This window comes from Gossypium hirsutum, chromosome D08 (genome assembly GCF_007990345.1).
Source record: "Gossypium hirsutum isolate 1008001.06 chromosome D08, Gossypium_hirsutum_v2.1, whole genome shotgun sequence".
In the NCBI taxonomy this organism is placed as follows: domain Eukaryota; kingdom Viridiplantae; phylum Streptophyta; class Magnoliopsida; order Malvales; family Malvaceae; genus Gossypium; species Gossypium hirsutum.
Window position 1 is genome coordinate 38,301,552 of NC_053444.1, and position 16,589 is coordinate 38,318,140.

Sequence of the window (16,589 nt, forward strand, 5' to 3'; positions counted from 1 at the left end):
ACAACTTATGAAGACAACAAACGTACCTATAAAATAGATCTGTAAACTAAAAAAAGAGAAAATATATGTAGTGAATGACAAGAAGAAAGAAAGAAGGGGTTGATGGGAGAGAAAAAAGGCAAACAAGAGTCAGCCTCGCTGAGCAAAACAAAAGATAAGAAGCAAACTTCTTGCTTGAATAAAAAAAGAAAAAAAGTTTTTAGGGTTTTTTTTTGTCTACTTTTAAGTAATTTAATTAAAGTTAAATTAAGTTGGAGAAGATATTAGATATAGATGAGTGTATAATAATACTTTGTTATCTTTAAAATTTAATGACAACATTATTTTATTGATGCCTAAAAACTATACTTTTTAGGATTATCCTAATGTAATTTATTTCTTTCTTTATTTATAAGTCATTCAATAATTATTTATTTTATAATTAATTAATAGTGTATGAGATTTATGTATTAAAAATGTATCAAATATTAACCTTTATTAAAATAAAATACAATTGATTGAAACTAGACCTAGCATGGGCCGGGCCACACGATTTGGCCTGAAGGCCCGCCTGAAAAGTAGAAGGGTTTGGCAAAAAATATAGGCCCAAAAAATGGGCTTGGGCAAAAAAATAAGGTCCGTTTAAAAAATAGGCCGGGCCTCAGGTAAGGTATTTTTTTCTCGGGCCCGCCCCAGCTCTAATTCACAAAAGGACAAAAAAATCTGCTATTTTTTGTTGTTGTTTTCTCCCTATTTTGCTACCATTTCACTATTATATTACTATTATTTTGTTGTTATTGTTTGAATATTGTATAACATTTTTATTGTTAATTTTGTTATTATTTTAGAGGCATTTGCTTGTTAAGTTGCATCTATCTTCATGTTACCTAAGTATACATATTTTTTAAAATTTATTTTCAATTTGTTGGGAAATATTTATTTTAATACTTTAGTATTTTTGATGTATTATATATATTTAAAAATTATATAAAAAATTTATACGAGCGAGTCGGGCAGGGACAGACCAGAATTTTAATATTTTTATCTAGGCCAAGCTTGGACAAAATTTTAGGCTCATTTTCAAGTCGAATTCAAACCTAAATTTTTTATTAAACCCAGCCAAACTCGATCCATGAATACGAACTTTATTTTTGCGATCATATCTAACATGCTAAAAATATGTAACCAAGGTGTTCTAGAAGTTACTGTTGCATCAGTTGTGTTTTCTTTTAATTTTAATTTCCACTTGCAAAAAAACATGTCATTTTATTGTTCACATGCATGAAATATGCCTTAACAAGAGAAAAAGGGCCGAAGTATGAGTCACCAACTTTTTAATCTCTAATCATAAACAAAGGAGCTCCCAATTAACATCACTTACGTGTGTAAGGAGATCAAACAGAATTCGTGTGTGTGTGTGTGTATGACTTCGGTGTTTGAGTTCTTGTGTCCAAAGATCCGAGAACAAAAGTCAATGAAATTAAATTTGATTCAAAATATAGTTTTTTGATTTTCAGTTTTATAAAATTTAGTCCACATAATGAAGAACATATTTGGTGTAGTTGAATTTTAATTTGCAAATATAAAATAATAAAAAAATTTAAATAAGATAAAATTAGTGAAAATACCTCTTTAGTTCCTTTCAATTTCGATATTGAGTAAATTAATTTTTTTAAAAAAATTGGAGCAACTTAATCTTGTTAATTTCAAAAGTGAACAATTAAAGACAATTAATCACGGCGTTAATATTTCCCGTCAATTGCACATAATTTTGATTGTCATGATAACAAAATTAACCCTTGATGATTATATATTTTATGTAAATGTTGACAGAACAAGTGAATGAGGCTAATTTTGTTAAATTATAACTAAATTTACAAAATGTATAAATGTTGTGGACTAAATATGTCATATGAAGACCAAATTAATGAAATGTGTAAACTTTGAGGATTGAATTTGTTATTATGCCAGTAAAATTATGTACAATTGATGAAAAGTTGTGATTAATAGTCCTTAATTAGTTGCTCAATTTCAAAATTGACAGGAATTAAATTATTCTCTTTTTTTAGAGGGACCAATTTGTTCAATATCAAAATTGATTTATTTTTATAATATAAATTAAGCAGTTGTCTTTGATAAATTAACAAAAGATAAAGATATTGTAAAAAATTAAATTTAAAAAATTGATGAACTGAACCAATTAAATTTTGATGCTTAAATTGACTTGATGTATATAGATTCGGCGATACAGTACCCAAACTTTATTTTTGTTTTCTTTGGACTTTATACCTAAATCCGTCACTAAATAAAGGGAATATGATACAAGTAAAACTTAAAATACTTAGTATGGTCGTATTAAAAACTAATCCTATTTTTTTTCTAAAAAAGTTTATTTTCTAGCATTGCGAAAATCACCGTGCTGTAAGTTGGGAATAAAATGAAACTTAAAAAAAAGATAAAATTGGAAAAAGTGAGATGAAAGGTTCTTTTATTACTAGTGAAATTGCAAACGAGTAAATTGGTTTTTATATTTAAATAAAGATTAAATTAATTTTTTATTAAAATTTTTTTTCATTTTTGTTTAGTTTCGACATGATTAATGAAGTAACCAGACAATGTCACATGACATGACATGTCATGTGTACCTCTCATGTTGATATGAAAAACTAATTCAAATAAAATAAATTAAATTTATAATAAAAGAAATAGATGAAAGTTTTAATAAACAACGAATGGGTGGAATTTATGATGCAGAAGGATTAATACAAGCAACCAGATAATAATACGTCATCACTTAACAATAGAAATTTAATAGAATGATCGATTTGTTATTGGATCTAATGCATAATGATTAATTTGTCCTTTTCTTGTAAAGGGGACAAAATACATTCTAACACTTAGTACAAAGGTTTCATTGATACTGTTGTCTAACAAAATTTTATAATAATAATAAAATAAGTAAAAGATCCATCAATGTCAGTGCCTCATTGACATCGTTAATAAAAATTTGTGGTCATGAAAGTTCGAGTTTCACCCATACAATTATTAGTTATTATGTATCAATTTTGTCTAATTATATTCTAATTCTGCTTTAAAATAATTGGAGTCTATTATATAATTATTCGAATATATATATTTATAATTGTATTATTAAAATTGAACTTGTAAAACCTTCCATGTAAAACCATTAAATTATGGGGTTTCCTTCCCGTTGGATCACTATATCTATCTATATGTATTATACGAATTAAAATTAGAATAATTTGTTATAAAAGGAATTAGGATAATTTGGATGCTTTAATTACTATTTAGGTATGAATACTACGATTTTTAAAGAATATAATATTATTTATTTATAAAGAATAAGGGATAGAGGGTTATCCATAAATTGGTCCAACGATTGGTATGTACTAAAAAATATTTTTTATATAAAAATAATTTTACACATAATTTCTCAAATTTTTAAATAAATAAATAAAAGTTTTAAATGCTTTTCAACTCAAATATTTAGTTTGAAAACTTAAATACAAATATTTTATCATTTACATTTAATTGAATTGAAATATATATTTTTTATTTTTAGCATTAAAAATCATAAAACATCAATTCCAAAAAGAATACATTAATATTAAATTGAAATCGCAAAATAAAAGCATAAGATATATGTATCAGTATAAGCTAAGCAAAAAATAAAAAAGTTATATATATCTTCAAAATTTCCATCTAAAATTAACAAAAAAAAAATTCAGAATGAGAGAGAAGTTATCCAATCCACCACTATAAATAAAATTACAAAGATTCAAGTCGGAACATGGGTATTCATCGTTCACCTGGAAGCTAATGAACTTGGTGAACTAAGCGATACTACCCTTTTGCTATCGGACCGTGTGATTAACCCCCGTCTCCCCCATTCCCTCCAACTCTGTGAATTCATTTTTCTTTGGTGGGTGTCATGGATACAAAGGTTCTTTCTTCTGGAATCCGCTACTCTAATTTGCCCGAAAGTTATGTGAGACCTGAATCTGAGCGTCCCCGCTTGTCTGAAGTGTCGCAGTGCGACAACGTCCCAGTCATCGACTTAGGGTGTGACGACAGGAGCCATATTGTACAACAAGTTGCTCTTGCCTGCATCAACTATGGTTTCTTTCAGGTACTAGTCTAGTCCTTCGCCGCCCTGCAAATCATCCTTCCTTCCTGCTACTGAATCTTTGATAAATTTTTGCGTTGGTTTAGTGGGATTAATTAATTTGTAAAATATTATATTATGAGGTTATTAATCATGGAGTGTCGAAAGAAGCGGTGGAAAGAATGTTACAAGTGGCGCATGACTTCTTTGGGTTGCCCGTGGAGGAGAAGATGAAGCTTTACTCAGATGACCCTTCCAAAACAATGAGACTTTCCACCAGTTTTAATGTTAAAAAGGAGAAGGTTCATAACTGGAGAGATTACCTACGATTACACTGCTATCCTCTCCACAAGTATGTTCCTGAGTGGCCTTCCAACCCTCCTTCCTTCAAGTAAGCCTCTTCTCTTTTCTTCTTCCTTTTTCTAATCCCCCCCACCCCAAAGAAAAAAAAAACCCTTACGTTAGAGATGCGTAATTCGCTTAACGTCATTCTTTTTCATTCTCTGTGTCGTGCATGTTCTAAGTATCGATTATTCAGCTATTTGTCGACGACTTGCATTATTTTATTTTTCGCTCAAGTAATATATATTTATTAATCTGACAATTTGATTTACATATTAATAAAACTCTTGAGACAGACGGGACATTTTGCATGGAATCAAAAGTACATTAATAAAGCATATGTAGTGTATGTGCGTGAAATGATCTATTTTATTATCTAAAAGATCTTTTGATGAGTTATGACTATGGAATTCTTCTTTAACGTTTCCTAGAGACTATATTTAGGAAATAAGAAACATCGAAGCATGGGATTTTAGTCTTTCAGCCCCTGCTAAACAATATAAAACTTTTCTTCTTCTTGAACAAAGTCCAGAGTCCTTTGGACTCTTTTACATAATGTCCCCTAGCCATGTGCTGACGTCGTTTTTCTAGGAGATGTACACAGTCGACCGCAAATTAACTTACATGCCGTATTGTTTGGTTATAAAATCTCAAATCCCCTAGTCTCTCTGCCTCTGCTCATTAAAGCAAAGGCCATACTGGTATTCATAAACCTGACAACATAATTAAGCTCCCAACAGTTGCATTAATTACAATTTAGTAATAGGCGGTGATTGGTCAAATTACGATTTGGTTGTAAAGTTGAGCTTACATGAGTGAAGATTAAAATATAATAGTAGAACAAAACTTGTTAAGATAAATTTTAAAAAAATAATAATAAAGAAAGAAAAAGATGTAGGAGGTAAAAAAGAACAGCCGTAATTGGAAAGGAGTCTTGGAATCTTTTAGGGGGTAAATAATTATTTCCGTCCAAAAAAGGTCAAAAGATGTGGCTAAAAATTACAGACAAGGAAGGCGTGCCGATTGGGCCTTTAGGAAGAGCTACCCGTTAATTGTCTAGTAAAGCACGTGCCGCATTTCTGAGTTGTTTACGAAATACGTACAAAATTCAGACAATAGATGTCGGCTTCTGCATGACTGTATCAACATTCAAGCCTTTTTCTTTAAAAAAGGTAAACTTGTTTATAACAAGTTAATGATTAAACATTTTTATGTACCCCCATTCCATTAGTTATCGATTGTACAATCAAGTCACCCATTATATAAAAAAAAAATTCAAGTCTCCCATGTAGCATGTGATTATGTTCCAATTTTATTATAGATGTCAAAACTTGGTAAAAATAATTATATACTAAATTTATTAAAAATTAATATATAAATGGGTTGGCTGTGGGCCAGAGGTTTATGGCCTTTTCTAGGTAGAGGACAGGCAAGGAGCTTTGTCATTTGATTAATGAAGTCTTCTTCCGTCGACGTAGTCAGAAATATTTTATCCCATCCCGCTCTCACTTTATTAGTATAGCGTAATTAGCGGTGATGGCGGCAACCAAAGCTGAGATCAGAACCGTTGATCTAGTAGGTAGGATCGGTTTTTGGTTGAGTCACACCCGCGACTAGTGAGGAAAATGAGTGACATCATGGGCTAAAAGCCGTGTTGACGTAATCATATTAGATAATTTTAATCGAACATTTGGGGCCCAAAGGAGCTCTGATTACATGGAGCCGAATCATCCGCTTCTACAGTATTTGTTTTCCCTATTTTAGACAACTGTCACTACATACGATTATTGAATATTTTTAGATTGGGAGTGACGGTGCTTCAGTTCTCGTATTTTGTTTTTCAATGGTAAACCAATAATTTTGATGTTGGTGGTGAGCTGGGGACGGGACGTTTGACAATGCCATTTAGGGGTTTATTTATTTATATAAGTCCCAATGAACTTTCTCCATTTATTGGCATTACGACTTCAAGATTAAAGATTTGTTTCCCGTCTGTAAAAAGATATTGATTCGCCTGTAACATTTGACCTTACTTTTTGACAAAAGATGTTTTATTTCCGTGATAATCTTGAATGTTTTATTTCCGTGATAATCTTGGTGACTTTCAATTCGAGTTATACAGTAGCTATGGATTTCGGTTCACTCGAAGACGCAAAAAAAAAAAAATTTGACTTATATTTGTCGTATGATAAGAACACTTGGAAAGTCGCACCTCTAATCACTATAATTACTCGCAAACCAGAGATATTTGCATCCATATGTTTTTACATCCATATGTGTTGAATTGATAGGCAAATCGTAAGTGATTACTGTGTACAAGTTCGAGAGCTTGGTTACAGATTACAAGAGCTAATATCAGAGAGCTTAGGCCTGGAAAAAGATTACATAAAGAAGGTTCTAGGGGAGCAAGGGCAGCATATGGCCGTGAACTATTACCCGCCATGCCCGGAACCAGAGCTGACATACGGATTGCCTGGACATACAGACCCCAATGCTCTTACGATTTTACTTCAAGACCTCCAAGTGGCGGGTCTTCAAGTTCTCAAAGATGGCAAGTGGCTTGCTGTTAATCCCCAACCAAATGCTTTGTCATTAACATTGGCGATCAATTACAGGTATGCGTTTCTTTTTCCTTGGGTGGAAGGAAATTGTGCAAGTTATTGAGGATGAAACTCCTAATGTTGCAGGCATTAAGTAATGGGACGTACAAGAGCGTGTGGCATCGGGCAATCGTAAATACCGATAAGCCAAGGATGTCTGTTGCTTCCTTCCTCTGCCCTTACGACCATGCCCTGATCAGCCCTGCAAAACCTCTCACCCAACATGGATGTGGAGCCGTATACAGGGATTTTACTTATGCTGAGTATTACAGTAAGTTCTGGGGCAGGAACCTGGACCAAGAACATTGTTTGGAACTTTTCAAGAACTAATCGCTTGGTCCTTGCCTACTTCTCAAGAACTTGCCAGTTATTTCCTCTTAGCTGCCCCTTTACTTGTCCTGGTGCAGAAAGATGGTTTTTTCTTTACCAAAAATGCAAAAACCGAAATTTCACCAAACACCCCTTAATAATAAGGTAATGATGCATATTGCTATATTGCTGGCTGGCGATGGCTACCCACTGTAACTTATCCTTTTGTAGAAACTTCCCTACTACTGCTGCTTGTGGTTTGATTCTTGGCCCACATGTCATTATTGTGTAATGAAAATAATATTGCACTTCCTTTATTATTGCATTCTACATGGAGGAAAAATGATAGATTATATGTTATAAAATTGTTCTACGCATTACAATGCTATCTGTCGATGAAACGATTTAAACTTTTACACAAAACAGCGACAGTTATTGCCAACTGTCTTTTGCAAACATATTGGGCCTCATGGGTTAGATAGTTATTGCATTTGGTCTTTTAGTCTGATGGTAAAGTATCTTGGCGAGCACCGGGAGATTATTTGAATGAAAAGTGTTAATAAATTTTTAACTAAATTGAATTAATTATTTTTAAAAAAAAGCTTATTTAAAATCAACCCTAAAATCTCATGGTGGATTTCTTGTCTGGTCCCATGACCACAATCCCACCATCAATTGCTTTTCGACCATTTAAGTAGATTTTTGTTTACTAGTTCTCATGTTTAAAACGTTGCCCGTCTCTCTCTACCTCTCTCTGTATTCTTGTATCACCGCAATTCTTGCTTTATGTTGTTATCTTAGCTTTAATTCCTTTGTCTTCGAAATTTGAGAGCCATCAAAAGTAATGCATTCAGAACTCAGAATCCGCCCAAGGAAATGAGTAGAATCTTACTACTTAAATATCAACTATGAATTACTAATTGAAAAAAAAAAGAAAATAAAAGAGAAACAATTATCAAAATATGAACTAATAATTAGCAAATTTAATATCTAAGAGGACTTAAATTATGGATAAATAAAGTAATTGTAAATACCAGAATTTTTGTCACAAGTGAAAAATGTGTATTTAAAGAATGTATAAAAATACATTAATAGCAAACTTTGGTTGAGTGACAAATTTAATATTTTTTTAATGCATTTGGGTTCAAATTTCACCATAAAGATGTTTTTATTGTTTGCTTTAAAACAAAAAAAGTATTGTTGAATTTAAATACAAAAGAATATTTTAGTAATTTCTTTAATCGAGTTGGTGCCCAATTAACTTATGACACTAATTTAATGAGGGATTTAAATAATAGTAAGTAAAGATATACAATTGATGGATGTAATAAAATATATAAAAAATTAAAACGAGAAAAAAAATTTCAACTTGGGTTGTGGGTTATTTCGATACCATGGGTGTTTGAATTTTATTTTTTTATTTTTGGCCTACTAAGGAGTGTCATGTTTGACAAAATAGCAGTTGGTTTTTGGTTAGGACTCTTTATCTCTTTAATTAGTCATATTGAGGAGTTTAAAATGAAGACAATGTATATCCTTATCTTTATCTCTTGAGAGAGTTTTGGAATAGTTGGAAGATTGATTTATAAATCCTTTTATTTGATAAATACTCAGGATAATTAATGGGATAATTTTAGTTTTTAAATAAGAGTTTAAAGCTTATCAAAACTCTGTTGGATGGACTATTATATCAGCCTATAAATAGGTTGCTTGTAGCGTTACTTGGAGTACTATTTTTAAGTGTCTTTATCGACAGCTTTGTTGTGTTCTTGTGGTTATTTTATGACACTCTTTTAGATATTATTTGGGGAGATTTATTGATTGTATTGAGGTATTTGAGTGAGTAATTTGTGACAATTAGGGTCGGTATTAGGGATGCAATTACTTCTTCGTGTAAGGGTATATTGGGTTTAAACCAATATGTGATCTGTACCATTGTTGAATAAAACCATTTACTGGGAGAGATTTTGCGGACGTAGGACCATTGTGTCTGAACTAATTCAACAAATATCGTGTGTTAATGCTCTCCTTAGTTTGCTCCTTGTGTTATTTTGCATTTAACTTTTCTGTTCATTTCTATTCTAACGACAATTGAAATGAAACTACTTTTAAGTGTAAGCCAAGGGTTTTTTCAATTTCACTAATATAGTTGGCATGTGTTCGAATTGCATTATATGCATATATTTATTGTTTTTTAAATAAAAAGGCTAAAGTACCATCAATTAAAATAAGTCATTTTAAATACAAAAGGACATTTTAGTAAATTTTCTAATTGAATTAGTGTCGGTTAACTCGTGACACAAAATTAGTTAAGAGCTTAAACAATAGTATAGGTATAAAAGCCTATAAATTCCTAAAAGAGTAGAATATTGAAGCTAAGAAAAAGTGTTGCTATGAAATAACCTAATCTTTTAAAATTGGCTAAAGGATTTTTTGTAGCTTCTGAACTTTTTTAAATAAACCAATTAAGTTCGTATATATTTTTGCACTCACTTGATACTTTGAACGTCAAAAATTTAATTAATTAAGTCTTTTGACGGTCAACCATTAAAGAGCAACGATAACTATTATGGAAGGTTGTTTTCACCATATGGTACATCAAGATTTTATCATGTGACAAAATCTTGTATTTATATTTAAAAATTATAAAAAATTTCATAAAAACTATAGAAAATCGTAAAAGCATAGAAAAATATTTAAAAAATGATAAAAACATATAAAAGTGAAATTATAAAATTATATATATAATATAAAAGAAGGTATGATAGCATAAGGAAACTTTGAGTTTTAAGTTAGTTCTTTGAGTTCCAAAATAATTCATTTTCAATTATATTTGTCATTAATAACAACAACAATAATAATAATAATAAAACAACCTTAAACCTTAAACATCATGCATTAAATCATAATTAAATTTTAAAACTAAAATCTCTAACATAAATAATAATATAATTGCATGCACCAATAAGATATAATAACATTTTTTTTAAAAAAAATTCTTATAAAACATCTTTTAAATATAAAATAGTTTTTATACTATTTAAATTTTAATATCTTTCCTTTCAAAATTATGCATGTAATATATTTAAAATATATTATATTCTAAATAACTTATATAAATTGTAAGCTTCACATCGATGAAAAAACTAGTTTATTATAAATGTCACAAAAATATATAAATTATAAAATTTATTTTAAATAATTAAAAATTATTAAAATATTTTTTAAAAATTTATATAAATTATGAAAAACAATTTTTTTAAAAATACGAAAAATTATTTAAAAATATGAAAAATTATTAAAAATATTTTAGAAATATAGATATGTAAAAAAATATAAAATTATATGAATTAAAAAATTATTAAAAAATATTCAAAACTAATAAAAATTTGCAAAAATATAAAATTTATACAGAATTACAAAAAAAATATATAAAAAATTATCTACAATTTTATATACAATTTCGGTTGACACTTGCCATCTCAACCTATTTCTCCACATTAGTCTGCATCTCAAAACACTTATCTATCATCGACGATGGACAAAAAGGTACATGCTTTGGGGAGTTTTGTGATGGATGAGCATAATTGATAGTTTTAGGGATCAAACGATGGTTAGTATGCAAATGAAAAAAAAATGATTTTATATTTTTTTCATATATTTTTAGTTTGTTTTATATTTTTTATTCTTTTTATATTTTATAATATTTTTAAATTTTATTAAATTTTTAATATTTTTAAAAGTTCTCTATATTTTATTTTTTCATAAATTTTATAGCTTTTTATTTTTCGTAATTCATATAATTTGTCATTTTTACTTTTTTATAATTTTTTGCACTTTTCTATATTTTTGTAATATTTTAAAATATTTTTCATAAATTTTAAAATTATTTATTTATCTATAATTTTTTTTATTTTTTTTAATTTTTTTATTTAAATAATTCTGAATGCTTTTTTTTTCAATTTCTAATAGTGTTTACAATTTATTTATTTTTTCATATAAAATAAATTTTATAATTTTGTTCACGTTTTTTTAATTTCTATATATTGTTATGATTTTCTATCATTTTTATGGTTTTTTAATATGTAACAGCCCGATTTTGGGTCTAGATGGAACAGTGGTTTTTGGACGACAAATTCGACGAGAAAAAAAAATGTAATGGCCTGAATTTTCAGAGGTGTCGGAACGGTGATTCAAGATCACTAAATTCGAAAAATGAGTAGAAAATATTATTAATTTAGTGAGTATAAGTTAAATGTGAAGTTAGGAAAATTTTTGAAATAGTGAATAGTGCACTAGAAATAAATATTAAAATAATTAGAATAAAAAAATAGGGTATCGAGACCTCAGAGATTTTAAATTGAGCCATAAATATTTTTATAAATATTTATGGAGTGTTAAAAAGTTAGTATTAAAGTTTCTTTAAGAAATTTTAAAGTTCTGATAATTAATTGAACAAAAAGGACTAAATTGTAACAAATGTAAAATAATGGGAAATGATTAAATAGCTTAAATGATAAAAGGAAGAGGGCTTCAAAGGCAAATAGACCCAAAGTCTATTTGGGCTGGACGGCAAAGGCATGAAATCAGCAACAAAGTAAGGAGAATTAAGGGCAAAATTGAAATATTGCAAAATTTACTTAATAAAGTTAGGACCAAAGTGAAATTATCTAGATTTCTCTTTATTTTTCTGCATTCTCATCAGCAAAAACACCATAGAAGGGTTTCCTTAAGCTGGTTCTTCCTATTTCTACTGCAGGTAAGTTCAATTCTTAATTATTTCTTGAAATTTTGGTGTTTTTGTGACTTTTACAACTAGGCCCACTTGTTGAATTCATTAGTTTTTGATTCTATGAAAGAAGTTGAAAGTTGCTATGAATATGTGCTGGAAGTATATGATGATTTAGCATGGAATTAGAGCTTTAAATTGTTCATATGCTGATTTTATTGAAAGAATTGAATAGAAAGTGAATGTTTGGGACCTAATAGTAAAAGAGTTTGAAGATAGAGTTATATGTGAAAATTATAAATTTCAATAGTTGTGAAACAACTTATAATGTCTAGGTAAAGTATTAATTGAGAAAATTAGATTAATTGAGGGTTTATTTGAGAAAGGACTGAATTGTATAAACTGTGAAACTTGGGGCAAAATGGAAATCAACATTTTGCACTAAAGCAGTTTTGGACAGCAGCAGTAGTATAACTTTGAAAAATCACCAAAAATTTTTGGAATTGAATTAGAGGGTGAATAAAATATGAAATTAAAGCTTATTAAGTCTAGTTTCTCATAGAAGAAACGGTGTAAGCAATAGAATTGTAAATCATGAGATATAGTAAATTTTGTGAGACAATGTCAGAATGATTTGGGGTTCCCCTGTTCTGACTTTGGAAAATCATCAAAAATTGAAGAAAAATAATTATGAGTTATAATTTATATTCTTAGAATCATTAATGAGTCTATTTTCAAAGAAAATAAACGTAAACATCATCCAAATTCTTTACAATTATATAATTCATTTTTAGTGAAGAGTGGTTGGAACTATCAGACAGCGAAATAGGGGAAACTTTAAAGAATAAATTGTACTATTTGGCTGAACCGAAAAGTCTAAAAATTTTATGGTAAGAAGGTATATGAGTATAGTTTCAGGAAAAATTAATGGATCTTAATTTGGAGCTCTGTAGCTCCGGATAAAAATAATTTAGTGACTCTAACTCGGATAAATAGCTTTGAATATACATGTGAGTGAATAGTGAAATTATAGCTAATGTTGTTTAAGTGTGTTATACACATTAAGGATGTGGAATGTAGAGGAGGAGGAGGAAAGTTGGGAAATATATGAATGATTTGTGTATAATTGGTCATATGCTTGATTATAATTGATAAACGATGAAATAGAAATAGAAATGATGCTTATATTTGTGCATTATTGGTCATGGTTTAAGCTCATGTATGAAAATAAAGTTTCATAGTATGTGTGTATGGTATATTCGGTATATGATTTGGCATGAAATAATGTCATGAATGGTTTATGAATTAACACATGTTGGTAAGCCTGATTCATGAATAAATGTTGTGCTCATCCATGCTTATAATGCTTATGCTATATGTGTATTTGGCTAACATATTTGGTGTATATGCTTAGGCTTTGGCCAAGTAGTGGCTAGATTATGCCACGTTAAATTTATAAGTTATGCATTGAAATGGTTTATCGTGTGGTTAGTTCCAAAAAGAGTTATGTTTAAATACACTAACTTGCAACTATGGTTGAATGATATGCTTATATCTTGTGTGATGTGCATAGAAACAAGTGTGGAAAGATAATGAAATAGTAAGTTCATATGGCTGAAATTTAATGGTTAAATGTTAATTTCATGAATTATATAATGTATGATGAAATGTATTTAGTGTTGAAATGAGTGTAAAATAAAAATACGAAAATCGAACAAATGATCAAATTAAGCGGAACGCCAGATTTGAGTACTGCTGATCAAGAGATAAAGTGATAAGTGGTAGCTTTAGCTACACTTATCTGATCAAGTGACAAAGTGATAAGTGCTACACTTATTTGATTAAGAGACAAAGTGATAAGTGGTAGCTTTAGCTACACTTATCTGATCAAGTGACAAAGTGATAAGTGTTAGCTTTAGCTACACTTATCTGATCAAGTGACAAAGTGATAAGTGATAGCCTTAGCTACACTTATCTGATCAAGTGACAAAGTGATAAGTGGTAGCCTTAGCTACACTTATCTGATCAAGTGACAAAGTGATAAGTGGTAGCCTTAGCTACACTTATCTGATCAGGGACAAGTGATAAGTGATCATACGTAAGACCATAGTTATACTATGGCAAAGTCAAAGTGAAGTACTCAATTTTTCGTAACCGTTCCCTAATTTGATTACGGATGTTAAGTGACAAATGGGCCCAAATGAATTAAAGTAAATGGATAAGTGGTAGTGTATTTATACCAGGATGATGTTGTTATTTAAGCTAAAGTGATATTTTCATTGCAAAATTGAGAATTTCATAAATGTGTTATTGAATGGTATAATCGATAAACGTTGAGTTAAATGGTAAATACGCATTAGTGTTGAACTTAATGTCATTGGATTGTACGTGAATTAAATGAAAATTGCTAGTAAATTGATTTAAATTGTGAGCATGAGAAGTTGCGAATTGAATGAAATAGAAATGAAACATTGAATTGCATGAGTATGTATCGGGTCTCGTAGGCCCTAATTATTATGATTATAATATTTTGATGATATATTGTGAAAAGTTATAGAAGCATGTTAATTATTTTAAAAGTTTTAATTTAGATGAAATTTTATAACTCGGTTAAATACGTTTACAAGTGTATGTGTTTTGGTAATGCCTCGTACCCTATTCCGGTGTTGGATACGGGTAAGGGGTGTTCATAATAAGTTTTATTATTTATTTAATGATTTTAGATATAAAACATCATATTTCACCACGTGGCACATCAGATGGTAAAAACAACCCCCAACATAATTGTCGTTGCTCTTTAACGGCCGAAGGACTTAATTAACTGAAATTTTAACATCAAGGGCTCAATTGAGTGCAAAACATAACACCCCACATCTAACCCGATCGTTAGATCCGAATATGTGACGCCACATTATGTTGCCTAAGCAATTGATATCAATTAATTTCATTTTTCGAATTTAGCTTAATATTTGCATTCATATCAAATCAATCATCATTCATCACCACATACAAGCATCCCAGATATTGAAAATATTAAATTATCGAGTCTTGAGATTACATAGATCCAAAATTAGAGTTAGGATTTGAATCCAACTCAAAATACTAAGGTTCAACAATGTGTCTCGAGACAATAGGAGTTGGTCTCGAGACCAGCTCCTTGATTTTTATTTTTGCTTCGAAGTTGATAAGTCTCGAGACAATGGGTCACATATCTCGAGACTAGGAGTCTCGAGACTAGTTTTGAGACATACTTCTCTTATTTTCTTAATTTAGCTTTGATGTTTAGTTGTCTCGAGACAAGGGTTTATTGTCTCGAGACAATGCATTATGTGTCAAGCATGTCTTAAGACCCAAACTGGAAAAAATACGAAATGTTCATTCTTGCTCTTGATGTCTCAAGACCTATTCTACATGTCTCAAGACTTAATGATCAATTTACCTAAAATGAACAACTTATGCCAACGAAATGAGTTTAAAAACAATTCTAACATATACCATCAAAACATCATGTAACACCTAATTTTGGTAGATCTAAAGTTTTAGGCGTATAGAAGTAGACATTCTGCTTGGCATGGTGTTATTTGCCCAAATGACCATTTTGGAGTATACGGGTGGGCGTATAGTAACCACTACTTGAGTTGGTAAGAATTTGATTTCATGATATTCTGCTATATGAAGGAGACGTTCGTGTTAAGGGATAAAAATGAAATACGAGATGAGTATTTGCCAAAGATATAGTACTTCTAGTTTGTATGGAATATTGTAGTATTTAGACTTTAAGTAATCTAGTTAGAAACTAATTGTATAATTCAACTTGATAAGTTTGATGAAGGGACCTTATTTATACTTTTCTCGAAAATTGTAGGCCAATAAGAAGGAAAGTTCTAGTATGTATGACACTTGTTAAATTTCACTAAGTAAGATGAGTCATATTTATATGTGAGAATGTGTTCTGAAAAGGATTCTTCTTTCTTCTTCTTTCTCCCCCCTAAGTTGTATATATTGAAACATTCATTAAATCTGAATGCATCCTACCTCGGTGATCTAGAGGTTAAGGTTCTTTTATGATCATTAATTACTTCGCATCAGGGTAAGTATTTCAGCTCTGCATGTTAAGTTCTAAATGAGTAAATCTGCATTTGGTAATTGAATAGTGAGACTGTAAGTATAAGGTTTCTGCATGGGACTGGTAGTGATTGAAATGATAAGCAATTTGCATGTATAAGAGTAGTAATGGTGTTCCTATGTTTTGTAAGTAGTGGTTGCTGCAGTTTCATGATGGAAGTTTGAATTTGGAGTTCAAGCTACTGTACGTGGGTGTCAAGTGAGTTCTATAATGACTCCTACATGTATATTATTTATATTGTGAGTCATCTATAGAAAATTGATTGAACTATGGATCTAAAGTCTTGAAGAGTATAGTATGTGATGATTGGTGTACGAGTATTGAAACATTGAAGTATGGCCGAGTATGTATATGTTTGAAATGTATGCTATGAGATGT

General features: G+C 29.9%; 1 protein-coding gene across 1 annotated transcript; it reads left to right on the forward strand.

Annotated features, from left to right (window-relative positions):
• Positions 1–3,712: 3,712 nt before the first annotated feature.
• LOC107909393 (protein DOWNY MILDEW RESISTANCE 6) lies at positions 3,713–7,673 on the forward strand. Its single transcript, XM_016836887.2, is given in 5 exon segments — positions 3,713–4,129; positions 4,249–4,496; positions 6,739–7,028; positions 7,031–7,062; positions 7,135–7,673. Coding segments are annotated over 5 exon segments (1,011 nt in total). The 5' UTR covers positions 3,713–3,931; the 3' UTR covers positions 7,378–7,673.
• The last annotated feature ends 8,916 nt before the right edge of the window (positions 7,674–16,589 follow it).